At 39.3% G+C, this 18066-nt stretch overlaps 1 protein-coding gene across 1 annotated transcript in view; it reads right to left on the reverse strand.

Annotated features, from left to right (window-relative positions):
- The window catches only part of alk (ALK receptor tyrosine kinase), a 373391-nt gene that overhangs the window by 150386 nt on the left and 204939 nt on the right, over nt 1-18066 (reverse strand). The window contains exon 4 of the mRNA XM_063908860.1: nt 2055-2259. Within this exon, the coding sequence (XP_063764930.1) occupies nt 2055-2259 (205 nt within the window). The remainder of the gene's footprint in view (nt 1-2054; nt 2260-18066) is intronic.

Consider the following 18066-nt stretch of genomic DNA (forward strand, 5'->3'; position numbering starts at 1 on the left):
AGTGACGCAACACTAACGCAACAGAGCTGCTTTCAGGTGTTTCAAAGCGAGCGCTCTCTCGAGGGCTGATGGCTGTAGCTTGTTTAGGACGCTTGTGTTAGGGGTAAGAAGTTTAGAAAATAAACAACTGCATTTAAGTTATAATAGCAACATCATTTACTGAGGCATTGCTAATTTGTTTATCACATTTTTCCATTGCAAATGTCACTATTAGAGGGAATCAAAGGGGATTTTGGACGGTTGAATGCAAGACTGTGTGGGCAGCTTCCAAAAGGAGCCTATTATATCTACTCCTGTGGGAAGGCACTTCTGATTTGGTTATTTTTGTTTTAGTTGCACTTGGCTGCTGTCTAGGAATACAAAGTTTACTTTAGAATAATAAAATCAGTCTCACGCAAGTAAGTAGAACCTTGAATAAAATCTATATACAAGAATGTTTTGTTTCCCTGGAGCCAGCGCTAAATGTCCTGACTACTGAATTGTTGTGAATGTCAAAACACAGGATTCAAATTCAAAAGGCGAGGGCAAGGGTTGGCAATTAGTACGCCGTCAGATTCTTACGATGTTCGCGGGGGGCTCTTCTTGCTTTTGTTACTGCCCCATCTTTTCATGATGAGAACGTGCTCCCGTCGGAGTGGAGAAGCGGGGAGTTTGGCTAAGAGGGTCTCCAAACAACAGAGATGGCGTGGGCGGACGGCGGCCTGTGACTACAAATGAGAGCACACAACGTATAATCCGTCACACGTGTAATGAGCGTCCCCGCTACGGTCCCTAAAGGAGACACACCATTCGCATTAACGACCACAAACACTAGTGCACATTTCCTCCCACACACAGACAGACGGGGACGGAGAAAAGGAGAGATGCATAAAGCAAGACATTCATGTGATTCCAGTGCCCTTAAGGGATCACACACACGAGCAGCATGGAATATGTCCGAGCTATATACTGACTTCCCACAAAAAAAAAGTGCAGCTACGCTAATAAGGCAGACCACATATAGATACGACTTCACACATAATGCATTTAGAGAGAAGCTTCTGACTAGGTGGCCTCTCTGCAAAGACTCCAATAAAAAGACACAATGAAGATCAGATGAACAAACAGATGCTGATTTACATGAAGGACATGGGGTTACCAACAACCTACTGGGGTTAATTATGGCAGCATTTTTTATTCAGTCTTAGTTCTGTGATACTATTTTAATCTATAGTAAAAAAAAAAACTTGACTTTTTATCACCGCAAGGTTATATTGACAATTTCAGCCAATAAAGCCAAACCAAAACCCAAAATGTTGTCATATTATTCAAACTTATTTCCACTCTTATCATTATTATTATTTACATTATTTCAAATCCATCTTTGATTCTCTAAAGGCTCATGCTCACACGCGATCTGTTCAGTAGGACCAACAGGTCCCAATTCACCGACATGGAAAAATAGTTGAGCACTTTTACTCGACCCGCAAACCACCATCTTTATGAATCATAGTAACACAACTCGCACCAATAAGGAATGAGGGAGGTGGTGTCTTGAACAGAAAGGGAAGCTAATGTGGATGGAGAAGAACATTGAGATTTTAAAGTTGTTTTCAATGTCTCGTTTTTTAACTGCTTTTTGAAAACCGCTCGTCATAGTCTTGGAAAACAATAAGGTATAAACTTTCACAGTTCTGTTAGAAAAGTGAACACTACAACCTCAATTCCTTATTATTCAGTCAGTCTAATACAATGACCATATACAAGGGCTTTGATGAGGGTGCCAACATCTAATTCTACCAAAAAATGTCCATCTCTGCCTTTATTAGAAAACATTTACACTGTTCACAATAAATCTTTTGGCTGGCAAGCAAGCATGCATGGTTCACGACTCAGAAGACCGACTTAGTAATCCTATAAACATAACTAGTGCTCAGAGAAAGGTTCAAGTGTATGGTTTTGAAGAGTGAATGGTCAACGACGCCTTCTTCACGCTTGCTTATCGATAAATCGTTGAGTTGTGTTTTGTCCCGGTTCAAATTCAGTCTGTAGTGTAGTATAAAACGAGGGCTTACCCTGTGATGCGTGGCAGTGTGTCCGTGGAGAAGAGTGCGAGTGGCTGTTTGTCCCGCTCTATGAGCCATATGGTGTAATGCCCGCTTTGCTCGGGGTGGAGGAACACGGCCATGTCCAGGCCGCAGGGACCCTGGCCCCCCCACAACCAGGGACTCAGCACCCAGGGGCCGCCAAAGGCTGAGCTGTTCACCCAGAGGAAGTGGCCTGTGGGCGAGAGGTAAAACGAACAGGGTGAGATAAACATACAAGGACTGTGCGGGGTGACAAACAAATCCTGCTAGGACATCAGTGGAAGCCAGAAGTTATATCTCGTGAACATGGTGTTCCGTTACATTACGTACAGAATCCAAATGATGATCTTCGGCTGTGATTTCAAATAGTTTCAAGGCAAAGGCACTTGATGAAAATGCATGCAATAAAGCCGCTTTGAAAAAGAACAGTAAATGACATCCCTAGCACAAAAAAAAAGGAGAGACAGGGAAGCGGGTGAAAAATCAAAGCATCGTTTTTTTCCTTGCTTTGATATGAAGTCCCATTTCACTTTCAAACCTATTGCGCTCATTCATGTAGGAAGTTCATCAGAGGCTGAAAGTGGCGTGTGTGTGTGTGTGTGTGTGTGTGTGTGTGTGTGTGTGTGTGAGAGAGAGTGTGTGTGAGGGGGGAAAACACAGAGAATCTCAACTTGAAAGGAGGAATATCCATTTTTAATATTCTCTCTTAAGAACAAGCAGTGTTGATGACAGGAAGCTAAGAAATGCAAAGCAAAAATCAACCAGAATAATTTAATCTTAAAATAAGATCATTCTCCGTAATCATTCAAGGTGAGCTCGCCCTGATGTCACTGTGAGGGTCATGTGGAGCGTTAGCTGCTGCACTTAAGTAAATATTAAAATATGTTGTTAGATATTTTTCAGTTTGTTTCCATTTCCAGGCTGCACTCTTGCCTCCGATCAAAAGCAACACTAGCTTTCCATGGGTCAGGCTGTAACTGGGCCATGCATGTTCATAACAAATCCAGTGGTGGGTTATACTGTATAGATCACATTGGAGCAATATCTTGTACTATATTGCCACTCTAAAACCCTGATAACTTTCGATCATGCTATGCTACTAGACAAACACATCAAACTTCTGACCCGTAGCCTACGTGTTTTTTCCACCTCAGGAACATTGCCAAGCTAAGGGGCGTTTTAACAAATGTAGAACTGGAGATGGCTATCCACGTTTTTATCGTGTCCCGGCTTGACTACTGTAACTCTCTGTTCTCCTGCCTCAACAAAACAGCTATAAACTGGTTACAACAGGTTCAAAATTCTGCAGCCAGATTACTCACTCGGTCGGAAAAAACTTGCCACATCACTCCGATCCTTTCAGCCCTGCACTGGCTCCCTGTCCATCTCAGAATACAGTTCAAAATTCTTGTTTTTACGTATAGAACTGTCCATGGACAATCCCCTGCCTACATTCACGACCTGATCCACCATTACAGGACAAACCGGGCCCTGAGGTCCTCTGAGCAAGGCCTTTTAAGGGTGCCACAGACCAGGCTAAAAACTAAGGGAGATCGTGCCTTTGAGGCAGTGGCTCCAAGGCTTTGGAACAAACTCACTTGGGGCCTGAGAGCCGCTGTCTCAGTGGAAATGTTTAAGAGGCAGCTGAAGACTCACCTTTTCCGACAAGCTTTAGGGGTGTCGGGGTGAGTTTTAAGCTTTCCCTACACTGGTGTTAATTTGTGCTCTTTTGTTTTGTTTTTTTTGCCTTGAATTGTACATTTTACAGCTGTAATTGTGTATTTTACTGTGCACTGCCTGTAAAGCACTTTGTACATTTGTGTTGAGAAGGGCGTTATATAAATACAATTGTACTTACTTACTTACTGATAAAGTGTGCATCTTTGCATTTAATTATCTATTTTGGCTGCTATGTGTTGGAAAAAAGACAAGATTTTAGCATTAGCATCAACTGCTGCTTTACCCTCACACTTTGTATGCATGAGCTTGTCACGGCTAAATAAAAAGATCCCGGTTTATGCAAATTCATTCAATAACATGCAGTCTTCGACCCTTTGTATTTTAAACCTCCTTCTTATATTAACGACATTTCTCTGGTAGTTGCACTCATGGTGGTTGCACTGAGTGGATGATTGAAAAAAATAAAATAAAAAAACTGATTTCAGTTTGAAACATTTTAAGTAAATCCAGGTAAAATATTACTTTGTAACCTCTTAAGAAAATACAATTTTGCATTACATGTTATGTCACTGAAGGTTTTATCCAAAGCGACATACACACACATCGGTTTCAGATTAAGTTTCTTTCCCAATGACACTTCAACATGTTGACTGCAGGAGGTGGGAATCAACCCCTGACCCTCTGATTGGTACACATCTATTAATATATCAGTGTTACCCTGGCTGTGAATATCTAACTATATATTGTATTAAACAAAGATACACTATCAACAGTTTGGCAGTTTAAAATGTTTAAATAACTGCTACAGGGAAAAATCAAGACAACTGATTCAGGTAAACTTCATTTTAGAAGCGGGTAGGAGAAATTCTTACTCCCCCCCTATAATTCTCCCCCTATATCCAACGCTTTTTCTTATCCCCTGAGCTTGCTGAACAACTGGTGAATTCGCAGGCCTTAAATTGAGTGCTCCCATTAAGCCCCATTTGCTTTCCCTTCCACATTTGCATGCTCCTTACATAAAAGGTCCAGACGATTTGGCAAGGACAGTCCAAGTGCTTACAACAAGTTTGCCGACAATTCGGATTGCGTGCATTTACTACACGCCCAGCAGCGATTTGATATAAAGGCTTTAAGGCTCAGCCGGAGAGAGCTTTGGGCCTGAAGGCAGAAACCTATTAAGTCTTGTTTCCCAATCAAAGATGGATGAAAAAATACCTGCATGTGAGCAATTATGGGCAGAGTACAAATTATAATAGCAGCTGCAAAGGAAATAATGCATTTCTGCCTCGGCTTCACCTGCGAATACTCCCACCTAACAGAGCTTGTTGCCCTCATTTTCTGCATGACTAGGCCTGATTCAACTGAATGTCTGAACCACTCAGGATGCTGCAACATGACGACATGATCATTGGTTGCGGTATAGATAAAGATGATTTCAAATCCAGCTTTGCATAGAAACAACAATCTCCTTAACACAGTTAGCACAGTTGTGCAATTTACTTTAACACCTCTTGCATAAATCTGATCTTACATTTGTTAGGAAAAGATTTCTTGACAAAATTAGGAAGTTGTCAAAACTATTCTAACACACTCAAACATCAAGCAAGTATTACAACATAGGAAAAAAGCACCAACGCCGATCTCTACCAGCATTCCCCCCACTCGAGACCTGAATCATCCCTGAGCTCCCGGTCCTGGCTAACTGAGCTAACAGCTAACTAACTGAGGGCAGGTACAGTTAGCAGCAGTTAGCGCTACATTAGCGGCAGGTAAAGCCACCAATGTCCAGCAACACATTTCCTAAATTAGGGATCGCAGAGCAGCCAGAAGACTTCAGAGGGAAAACTAGAAAACATGTTATCCATAATAAGGGATCTAGCTTCACCTCAGCTAACTTGGTGCTGTAAAGCATTACACACACTTCTCTCTGGAGATTGTACAACCCGCTCACAAAATTGCAGGAACAGGCATTTGGGGCAAAGACTGACAGAGGCATAATTCTCCCGATTGCAAGTCAATGTAGCACCATTGTTACATAATGTGGGTTAAATAGGCCAGCTGAGCTCGAGGACACCTCTCCTTGAGTGTTGCCTTTTAAAGAGGACCAATAAGGGTCTACTGGCTAGTCCAATAGGCTAATCTCTTCTGATTTGAAACTTCAAAAGGGGCTCTTATATGCCTTTTGGGTGTTCCCTTTCCTGTCGTGTGTTATATAGGTTTTTATGCATGTAAATAGTCTGCAGAGGCTAAAATCCCCAAGATCCCTCCAGAGGGAGTTTCTTTCACACACACTCCCCCCTGCCTAAAATGCCTCCAGTGGACTTCCTTGTTTACTTCTGTAACAGTGACACCACTATGTTACACCCACGCTTCTATTGGCTAACGCTCCAAACACATTGTATGTGATGGGCTTGGGGAGGGGGACATTTCGGACACTAAGTGGTTGACCAATCAGAACAGAGTCGGCCAGCTATCCAATCAGAGCAGACTGGGCTCTGGGTTCAGAAAGAGGGTGAAAAGAGGAGCTGAAGCACAGGCAGTATGAGGACATTAAAGAGCTTTTAGAACCTTAAAACATGGAGACATGTCACAGTAGAAGCACAAAATACTAACATAAAACCTGAAAATGAGGATAATATGTCCTCTTTAAATACAAATAAATATATCTTTCCTGCAAAATATTCTTATGAAAAGATATTCACTAAAAATAATTGCAAAACTCTGGTGCCAGACACCAACAAAAAAACAATTCAAAGGGTTGTCTGTTTTTTTTTTTACCCAAACAAGCACTTGTTCTCTTCTGGTGTGTTTTGCTGCAGCTAATGGACTGTTTTTTATGCAATTTGTGATTCATTCCTGAAGTTGAAACTCATCAACCATGTTTATAAAATGCTACTTGATTATTGGAGGATGAAGACAAGCCCAAAAGAAGCAGAAGCAGAAACATTTCAGTCCAAAGTGATAGTCTATTCTGTAACATTGAATCAAGCTGGTAAACACTTTTCTTGTTCTCTGTGCGGTTACAGATTCAATCAGCTAAGGCTCTTGTTGACATAGCATACCAAATCAGCCCAAATGTTGGTAAGAACTGAATTCCCTCTGATGCATTTACTCATGGCCAGCACTTGCTTTTAGGGTTTGCAACAATTTCCCTGCCTCACCATTTAATTTACAGTCCATTTACTGGTGCGACATAGTGACAGTTTGTACTACGGAGAGACGGTGTAAAATATTAAGTGTGCTGATAGGAAACCTTATGTTGATGGTGTAATGTTGATGGTATTTCAAAAGGATTTTCTGCAACAGTTATTTTTTTGCCACTTGGGGGCAGTAGAAACAAGCTGTGGACATAACATTGATATATCACTTCTTTTAAAGTGGAGTTCTTAGCAAATACAAGCTAATCTACATATCCAGCAGTTATGGAGCAACATAACTGCTCATTTGAGGTTGAGTTTCTAGTTTCTTGATGAATGTGTACTAAAACAGCTATCTTTCCCACCTCCTTTCGCTCACTCATCACACAGAGAGATACTGTTTGTTTGTTTGTTTGTTTGTTTGTTTCGGTACATTTATTTCCATGTTATCCATCGTATTTCTTTTCTTCATGGTTCTTCTTTAAACATTAATGAAAGTGTCTTACTGGACGGTGATGAAGACAGTTACGTTAAATAAAATTCAAACTTAAATTCAGTACTTCTCTGCAGAGCAGCGGCCCAATAAACGTATGGCTTCACAACCATATCATCAGCTGGACTCTTTTGCACCAGCTGAGGCAAACGCAGTGACAATCAGCTGTTTTGTTTAACCGTATATGCGGATCGCAATTAATTGACATTAATTAACAACCTATTCCATTCCATAATCAAAATCAATATTTTACGCGTAATTAAACGTTTCAATAATAAAATAATAAATTCATCATTTTGGCCCCTTTATGCATTACTATCAAGATAGTAGTGGAACTTATCCAGTCTTTGGGCATAAAACCATGAAAATGGATCAATGAAAGGAATCCAACTATAGGCGTGTTTTTCAATAAGGTAGTATCAGCAAAAATTGTATGTCTTTGTTAGTATATCAAGCAGCAGCCATGGTAGAATACACAATTAAAGAAGTACAGGCAAATTGTTCATTAGCAAAAACATAAATAATACATTTAAAAAATGACTCAGATCTGAAAATCTGAATGATATTGTTCACGGAAAGGTTTCCCATTGGTACTGCAGATCACTCTTAGCTGAAGGAATACAAACAATGAGATGGAACGGTGCATAAAAGCACATTAAACTTCTGGAGCAGGGCAAACCATTTCTCTTTGATTCATATGAGTGATTTCACACGTTATTTTATTGTGTGGGTGCCTTAGAATATTTTATTGTGAGCATTTATTGCAATACTGTATACAGAGAGGTTGTCTGGGTCACTGCCTTGTGAACACCCAGCAGGCAGATTACTGGATAACAAACTGGGTATGTATTATTAACAAAAATAACAAGAAGGTTCAATTAGAAGTAAAATGTTGAATTACTTAGATACTGTGGGAGTAAAGTTAAGTTACTATATGGTCAAATATCATTTTAATTTAGTTTCAAAGGCAGAGCCACATCTACTTAAAGTTAAGTGTAAATACCTATTTCAGGATCAAATGTTAAATACTGGATGATGATTACTATTACATTAATGTCTTAGCTTGTAAATGTGCAGACTGCAGATGGGTATTTTAACCTACGACTATATCAAATGAGTACATGCATTACTTTTAAATACCCAGAAATGCTACTTAAGTACAGTACTTGAGTAAACGCCTTTTTACATTCCATCACTGGAGTTGACTTTACAGCCATGGACAACTCTTATGTGGTTGAGCGAATATGTCATTAGAATTTAGACAAATTTAATCGTACAGGGCTGCATAACTAGAAACTAGAGAAAGGCTTTGGCAGCCCCCAGAGACATGAACACTATTGTTTCATCTACGCAGCTCCGCTCTTCTGTCACAAGGACGAGTCCCCACGGCTGCTGGTTTGTTCCAACGTTTGTTTTTGTAATTACTCATGTTGCGTTACATAGGGAACCAACATTGTTCTCATGAAAATGACATGCAGTGTTGGAGGTAAGCAGGGGAAATGTCAAGATGTGGCGTCCTTTTTTTCCTCTAAATGTTATAATCTCTGTAAATGATCCATTGTTTGTCTCTGTTGCATATTTAGATGAGGCACTGAGGATAACAGTGCTCTGTGATGGTCCACCTTATGAGCAAATACAATTCTTTCTAAGTACAATACTTTGTCATGCTTAACGGAACAAACTCACGTAAGGGTTTTCATCATCTTTGATTTGATACTATCGGGTGATTTATGTTAGAGTCTTTGAACATGATTTATTGCTTATGCTGAAGTTATGAGCCTGCTGATTGTTTGTTGTGCGGTACTTATTCCTAGGATGTTTGCCAAACATGCCAATCATTTTCATGTTCAGTCATTTCTGCCAGTGTGTTTTATTTATTTCAAAGGCACTCTATTTCACTCGATTTATTTTAAACAGCTAAACATCTGAAATAAATAAAATAATAAACAACTTAGGTTTTCTTTCTTTCTTCTTTCTATGTATAGCCTTGTATAACTTGGTAACATAAACGGCTAAAAAATGTAGCCCATCTCTGTTTCTATAGCGAATGGCGCCGTGGGAATTGTAGTCCTTTATGCAGTGTTCACTACAGACGTCACCATTAGGTAGCCTTTTTTAGAAAAACAAAAATACTGGCTATAATAAAATCTTTTTGTATCATTTTCGACAATTCTTTTGACTCAGCCAAATTTCTAACCTGCAACCAAACGTCACTTTCAACAGACCCCTAGCCAGGCCAGGTTTTTATGTGTTTATCTCAAACCTAGCTGAACTAATGAAGCCCTGGATAAGTTGCACCAGTCAGAAAAATATAACATTAAAGCAGGTAGAGTCACAGTAGAGAATAGGGCCCCTTTAAATCTAATTCTGACTTATACAAATTGTGTATCATTATTTTCTTACGCTCCTAATGTATTGAGTAATGACACTGAAGAAAAAGAGAGATCGCTTTGGATACAGATTGTGATTTAGGAGATGAAAACATGAGGTGCGTTTGGTTTGTTTTCAGTCTTCTAAGTTATTATTTTAGCCACTGGTATTTAATGAGATGCCAGAATGGTTATGTCTGCAGTACGTTTCACTCTGTGATCCTATTATACCATTCATTAGACAGTCTCTGGTTTAATGACACTAATGAATGAGACGGCACAATACAACTGCACAGTAAACCTCAGGCGGTCCACATGGTGACAGCCCACTGTCCTCTGCTAATTATCCTGGTTATAATGAGCTAAATATTCTAGTTGTCCCTCACGTCTGCTCCATTCCATTAGTCCCCTTCATGAGCCGCTGCTGCTTTATAAGGGCACATTTCACTGTAGCATGAGCCTTACTTATTTTGTACTTGTGAAACACACTTGTCAACAAATACATTTCAGCACATGGATATAAAAAGGTTGTTGTATAATAAACTTGAATAGATGATATCAGTTATATCCAATGAGGGTATCATTTCATAGCGGACAACCAATGTGTCAAACTTGTGTGAGATAAGAGACATGGAAAAAGTATCTGAAGGTGATTCTGACAGCCAATGCTGATTCAAGTGAAAGTAGGCCAATAAGCAGTACTAGAAAAGCCTTTTGTGTTGTTTTTTGTGAAAAATATTGAGCTTTTCATTAGACTAGGGGAGGATACAGTGAACAGAACAGGGTTACATAAATATACATTTTAAAATGTTTTCTTATTGACAGAAAACTGTTTTATTATTAATCAGATTTTTGACACGTGTGTAAAAACGAGGATCATAAGGAAATCCTTTTTAGAATAAAAAAGTATATACTCAATTTCACATGAGAAAATATCAACAATTCATGAGACGAGCCTCTTATAATGGTGACAAAGGGTAGAAATATGGCATTTGTTCTTAGTGAATGTTATCCAGTTATCAAAAAGTCAAATGATGTGAACACTTTCCAGTTCAGAAAGATTATTCTTTACACAGAGAGGTATCCCAGCAGGAGAGGAGATGTTTGGAAATGAGCAAACACTTTAAAATCTAGTTTCCATGAACATAATTCATGACAACTGTGAAACAGGAAGGCTGATTTAATTGAATTTATATGCTACGATGTGGTAACAGATGACAAAACCTTTTCTGCTTACTTTAAAAATGGGTTAACTTCAGCAAGACAAGGTTATCCAACAGAAATAATAAATAACAGAATCAATATCTTGACATTATAAATTGTAAATGAACAGCTAAGACACATTGTTTTAGTAACCCTTCCAACTCTCTCAAACACATTAATTACTCTGAGCATTAAAAGGTTTTGTTTTGAATATGATATTACTGAAGAACTGCTGTATTTCTTGTGACATAACAATTTAATCTTGAACAACTGAGCAGTGATTCAAGTTCAAGGAAACAAAACAAAAGTCATAATTTGATGAGAAATGCAGAAGTTGTTGATTTGGGTCTTCCAGATAAAGCACTAAATGTGAGTATGAAGATGATCATCTTAACTTATTGCATTATACATGAATTTACTCTGATTTTTCTCAACAATTGATGAGAGACAAATTATTATTTGACTCTAATCATCAAAGACAAGGGTCTCTGAGGCAGTTCAATATTACTGCAATAGAGCAAAATGTTCCTACCCTGCTAAGCTTGTTCCAAAGCAAACAAATCAATGCGTCCTGATGATGCTTGAGCTGCTTCCAACCAGGCCGAGCACCATTCATTAGTCACTTTCCTTGAAATAAACTGGAAACTCAACAATACATTAAAATCATTTTAGGAACATTATATCCTATCTACAGCCCCGGAAAAAATGAAGAGACCACTTCAGCATTATCATTTATCTGGTTTTATTATTAATAGGTATGTTTTTGAGTTGAATGTTTTTGGGTTTGTTTGTGTTCTATTCTATAAACTAGCGACAATTTTTCTCTGTATTGAAATTCAACGAACACTGAATGGCTGCCATACACGTAGAGATAACGATTTAAGGTGTACATTTAGAATGTCTGGTCAACATTCTCATCTGGATCATTTAAAAGGTTTTTGGTGAATGCTCAGGGACAGTGGTGGAAAAAGTTTGCCTGCTGCCTGCTGAGTGCACTTTCCTAGTTGCTAATGTTTTGATTCCAACAGACCAGACAGAGTAAGATTGACACACAGACGTGGAGCTGAGACAGTAGACTGTTAACACTCTGTTTTGTCGCCAGTGCCAAACGAAGTAAACAAGCGAGTCAACAGAGAGCCTGAGCTGATGTGATTTGAAGAGGGTTAGTGGTGACTTCAGCCTGAGGGATAAAGTGTTTCGGCCTAGCAAGCTGACTGATTAAGTGGACTTGTTTAGAGATGGAGCCCAAACCAAACGCTGCCAAAGGGTCTGTCCTCATGACTGCACAATGCCGTGGGTCATATGCCACGCTGTCAGCCACTGCTGCTCATCTGCAACAGGTGCGCAGGAAGTGAAAACAGGAATGAAGATTGATGTGGAGCACGGGTCAATTTTGCATTGTACGCTTTTTGTATGCATTTACCCCTTTCAGAATCAATTCAGCCCCCATGTCTCTGATGTCTCTTTCAATCCTAATCATAATGCAATATAATCTGCTTATAGCATTGTCTAATTAACACATTTTGTTACTATATATCATTTTATTTACATTTGTTGTATTAATATTTAAATATAATTACATTTTTTTTTAATCCATCCATCCATCTTCTCCCGCTTGTCCGTCGCGGAGGCACAGCTCCAGCGACCCTCACGCAACGTATTTATTTTACCTTGCGTGAATCTGTACTGTCCTATTTTCACTCTGACCCTGATGATGCTATAAATGCCTGAATTTCTAAATTGATAAATAACATTGCATCTTATCTTATCTATATCAATAAGCATAATTATTCATGAAAATAATCATAACGCATTTTAAAATGTCTTAAGTATCACAATGCTTCATTTATTTTTGTTCGCAATGACGATAATTCATTTAATTCCTACAGTTTAAACATAGTATACTTTTTAAGCAGGGACGCATTATTACTGTTTTAATGCTTAATAAGATGATGTGATTATTGTATATAAGTAAAAAAACACTGTATTCATATCAGAAATGTAGTGTCAATAACAATACCAGTAAATTTCCACAATTCTCAATACAAATTCAATACCACAGTAAAAGTAAAACTACATAGCAAATCCTATAGAAAACCAAAATGTGCTTATAAATACACAACAACAATAAAAAGAGAATGGCAACACATATATAGGATTATAATGCATGAAAGCAGCTTCCATTTGTATACACATTGTCAATCAAAACATGTACTGCATTTACATAGAAACACCTGTTGTGATTTCCTGCATCACCGATATCTCCCAAAACTGAAATGAAAATAAAATGTGATAAAACCAGCAAAGGTTGCAGTATAATTAGCTACAAAAAGTAAAATGCTTTCCCAAAATCGCAGAGACCGAGGTTGATTTCTCAGCAAAGGTTTCTTTGAGCACGATAGGTAGTCAGCACAGGTGGGAAGGCCACTGAAGCGTCTTGCTAGCAGCTAAAAGGAAACCGTTGGTGACCCCATGTGAATGTATAGAAAGACCAAAGCACAGGGTCCTTTGTCACTCTGAGCCATGGACTGCAGCACACACTTTTCACACACTCTGCTATGCAGATGCACACTGAGCACAGGTAGTAGTTGGTCACTTCAAAATAACAACCACACCTTTTCTTTTTCTTCTTTCTTACATAAGGTCTGCTATAAGCTTTGATTTGTTTGAGTCATCACTTTAAAAACTGCATCTGAGAGCATGATTCACAAACACTGAAGTCATCTGAAGCTTGTTATCAGTTCAGTGTGATCAGAGAAGATGCATTGTCCATCACACAGGAAATCTATGTATTGAGTTAAAAAACAACAACACACAAACACAACTCCGGAGTATGTATGTTGAAGAAAGGGTTACAGAGAGATAACTCTAATTGCTGAGTGTTCAAAAACTGTATTAGTTAGACACAAACAGTGAGCTATTTATTCAGTATTAAGACCAAATGCTCAGGGTCAATAGTCTATTATTCCTGATTACACAAATAAAACCATCCATAGCAATAAAACATAAACAATTAACTCTAATTATACACTCTTACAGATTATAGTGTCTAAATGATGTAGCTAATGAGAATACATTTGATTTGATTGTTGTGTTAATATAGAGGTAAATAAAGCATGTGTTTAAGAACACTGCGGAGGTCAAAGTGAAAAAGATCACTCCTCAACCTTTTAGCATCAACAGTTTTATTATTTGCAGAGCTACCAGCAACAAACAACACACATAAATTAGCATAATAGGGCCAATTTTATAAGTAGGCATGGTTTCATTACTGACAGTTTAATATCACTTTTAATCAGTGGGGCTCTTTGTCCGAGTAGAGTCTCTCCAGTTAACACTACTCTATGGATTCTATCTTAGGTAGAAGGACTCTACCTAAGGATAGCTACAATAAGCTGTTGTGATATGCTGTTAGTTATATTGTTGAGATTCCTCTTATACAATCAGGTGTTATAGTGAGAGGGAAACCATATTAAGGCTTATATTGAAACAATCTGAATTCCAAAGGTGACATTTTTCTACGACCATTACATTGTCCAATCAACATTTACTTAATAAGATAAGTTAAAGCCAGTTTAAACTGCTCCCAACTCACCGGGCCAAAACAATCCTTCATATCTCTCCAAGCCTGACAATGACAAATCAAAGCCCAGACCAACAAGAACTCAGCCCGACAAGCCCCGAGCAGAAGGGTTTATTTGGCAAGCTGATGGTGGCTGAGCACCAGCAACCACACTGAATATGGATAACCTCCGTCCACAAACACCGGATACATTTCCAGGCTTCAAAAAGTCAGAGAGACTTCTCTGTCACATTATGCTTCATTATTTTGATTGTGAGTAGTTGGTATTTGAGATCTGCCAGAGGCTACATTTCTACAGTCCAAAAGTTGCTAGCTTCTTTTTGAGTGTGCCATGTTCTTTGTTTCAGAGAAATGTAGAATAGTCAACATTTCCTTTCAGCAGAAAGGTCATGCAAGTCTGAAAGTATGTTCGATAAAGAACTCATTAAAAGGGATGCGCTAAAATGCTCACATGCTGTTTGGACACTGACAAAAGAGAAAGGAATACTTCAGAGGCGTGTTGAGGGTATGGGCGGGATCAGTTTGTCCAAGTTACACAGTCTTGCCTGGCAAGCAAGCTGGAGATCCAACAGCTGAGGGAAATATATAAAGAACTGGGACACGTACTGCCTTTGTAGTCGAGACAAAAAGGAATGAATACATAAATTAGTAGATCCTCTGAGCGGAAAAAGCACCCAAGTGTTCACGGGAAAAAATCTAAAAATCCCTCTCGGCAACAAATATCCACCCAGTGAAACTAGCAATCATAAAGAGTGCAGGAAGGTAGATCAGATAGCTTGGTGATTACTCCCCAAGTGAATGCCGATAGTATCTCTTACAGTGAATTCCTCAAGGCAAGGATATTATCTGATTATGGAACATTAGAGGAAGTTAGTTGTAATAACTCCATTAAGGACTTTTGCCGTTTTTACTCCCCCCTTTTTTGCTTACACTTTTCTTTTCTGTTTCATTGGAAACTGGGAAAAGTCTCTAATGTGCTGGAATATGTGCTAATGTGATTTTAAAAAAAGCATGCAGCTTGCATTTTGTGTGCATGTTTAATTAATTTCCCCAGATTAGAACTAATGTGTTTGTGTTTGCATGAGAGGGCCACTGTTCTACCTGAAGGCCGTTGTGTTCCTCACGGTTGGTTTCTGAGTCTGACTGAGGACTGGCTGCAGACTGAGGGCCGGTCAGCCAGCCAGCAGCCTCTCAGCGATGTGAGGGGAGATGATGGATCACAATCCACAGGGGAGAGTCAACATTTCCATCCCCTGCCAACACCTCCTGCCTGGCCTGCGTGCAGGGAGAAATCCCAGAGATGCTCTCAACAGGAGGGCCTGAAGCACCTCGCTGGGGCCTCAGCCAGGAAGCACATACAGGGCCGAGCAGGTAGAGTATCTGAGCGCTCGCACTGCAGCAGGCTGCATGGACTGTGTTCAAATGACAGAGTGTGTGTCTGCTACCCGTGTGCTTCTGAAGAGATATGCAATGTAATGAGTTCAGAGGAGAAGAAGAAAAGCTAGTGAAATTATAATGCACAATGAAGTGTGTCTGTTGTCCCATTTAAGCCGTTTTTCTCCTGTGAACTATGGATAAACCCAGGGAATCAGTTTAGTGTTCATTCACTGCCGGTGGCTCAGGAGGCAGATTGTTTTCGTCCAACAGAATGTTGGTGTATTGATCCCCAGCTCTTGCAACATGTCCTTAGCCAAGATGGTGGCAAAAGGTGTGTGAATGTTTCAACTGAGCAGGTGGCACCTTACAGTATATGGCAGGCCTTGTATGAATGGGAATAAATGGATGAATGCTATGTATAAAAAAATATTTGAGACAGGTTCCTTATAAATGCATCCCATTTACCATTCTATACGTCAGTAAACCACGTTGATAGAATAGCAAATATAACTCATTAAAGAATTCATTACTTTCTTTCCTTGCTTTGTTGCATATTATGGAGTGCAATACATTGTCCCCGTTAAATAAATAAAAACATTTAAACTCACTGAAGATATTCATGCAAAGCAGGTCTTTACCTGTTGTTGGGAAAATACTGAATGCACTCTTTAAAGGACAGAGGTGCACCTGATAAGGAAGGCCCAAGCGTCTATATGACAGAATGTGTGATTACCTAGAAGAGCATCAGGACACACTGTTTTAGGCATATTGACAAGCTATGTGACAACGGTTAATATGATGATTCAGCCTCTACGGAGACAGGCATAGGACAAGCATGATCATTTCTGACGTGAGCCTAATCTGAACAAAACGCTGCACACTGCTTTGAACCCGTGTTTTTCCATCTTGTGACTGTGAATCATCCTCTCTTGTACATAGGCATGTGAAGGACACTTTTGGAGGAACTAGTAGTACCCTGTACTCTGTATGTGTATAGTCGTTCCATTCTTGTAAGGACACTAAATACATGTGTCCTGTTTTGAAACTCAAGCTGGTGACGAGTGAGATTTTTCTACCACCAGTAAACAGCATTATAATTTACATTGTGTCTATCAGTTATAGCTTTAGGGAGTAGTATTCTCCTTATCGTGGACACTCTGACCAGTCTGTTGCTCTGGCCCTGTTGCTTCTCCTTGGCATTATTGATAACCTCATGCTCTGCTACTTAAAAAAAAAAAGAAAAAACGACTGTGGCGAAACCACCAGAGGTTGCAGTTGTTACGGGCTGGCATGGGTCAGTGGTGGTCAGCTGCTCAGCATTCTTTACCCTGATCGACCCATTCAGCTGTGGTCTCCAGGAGGCAAAACATTAACCAGAGCAGCAGCTCGGTCCGAGACAGTGGGCTGTGAGTGCAACATTTCACAGTACAACAGCTGGAAGCGTGACAAGAATCCATTACATCTTGTGACTCTTTAAAGTGCCAGAACAGTGGGAGTGAGCGAATAAACAAGTGATGAATCCGAAAATAGTCCCTCAGTGATACAGCTAAACTACTCTGTTTTTTTCTGTTGTGATCTCATGGAAACACTTCACTTGTAGATACTAAATGTGCAACTAGTTTAAACAAAGCACCTACCTGGGCCAGTGCAGGTCAACCAGAAGGATATAGCTAATGCTGGATTTCCACCAATGGCTGTTTCTTTCAGGCCCAAATACATCCTTATTCACATCATGAGACTTTTAACACTATATGACCTACAACGGTAGACTCGTATACAGCATTTTATTCCAGTATAGTGACAACACATGGCCTTTAATCAGGATATTTGCAGTAATAACTCCCTCCTTGCAATGACTAAGCTTTTAGCACTGTTTTGTACAAAACCCTTTGACAACTTGAACTTTTAATGTTCTGAATAAGAGAAAATGAGGTTAGGACAAAACCCTAATTACATAGCAGTAGCCTAGGGCGTGTAGTTATAGATACAGTTTCAGCTCAAGATTAGTGAAAGGAAAGAGGAGGAACATTTCCATGTAATTAACAGCTAAAAGGCCAATTCCAGCATTACAGAGCCTTTATTAAAGCTATCCTCTTACTATAAGTCTCAGTTTGTACTGCAGTATATATTACAATGTTGCCAATAGGATTTTTTGAGA

This window comes from Eleginops maclovinus, chromosome 19, assembly GCF_036324505.1.
Source record: "Eleginops maclovinus isolate JMC-PN-2008 ecotype Puerto Natales chromosome 19, JC_Emac_rtc_rv5, whole genome shotgun sequence".
Lineage (NCBI taxonomy): Eukaryota > Metazoa > Chordata > Actinopteri > Perciformes > Eleginopidae > Eleginops > Eleginops maclovinus.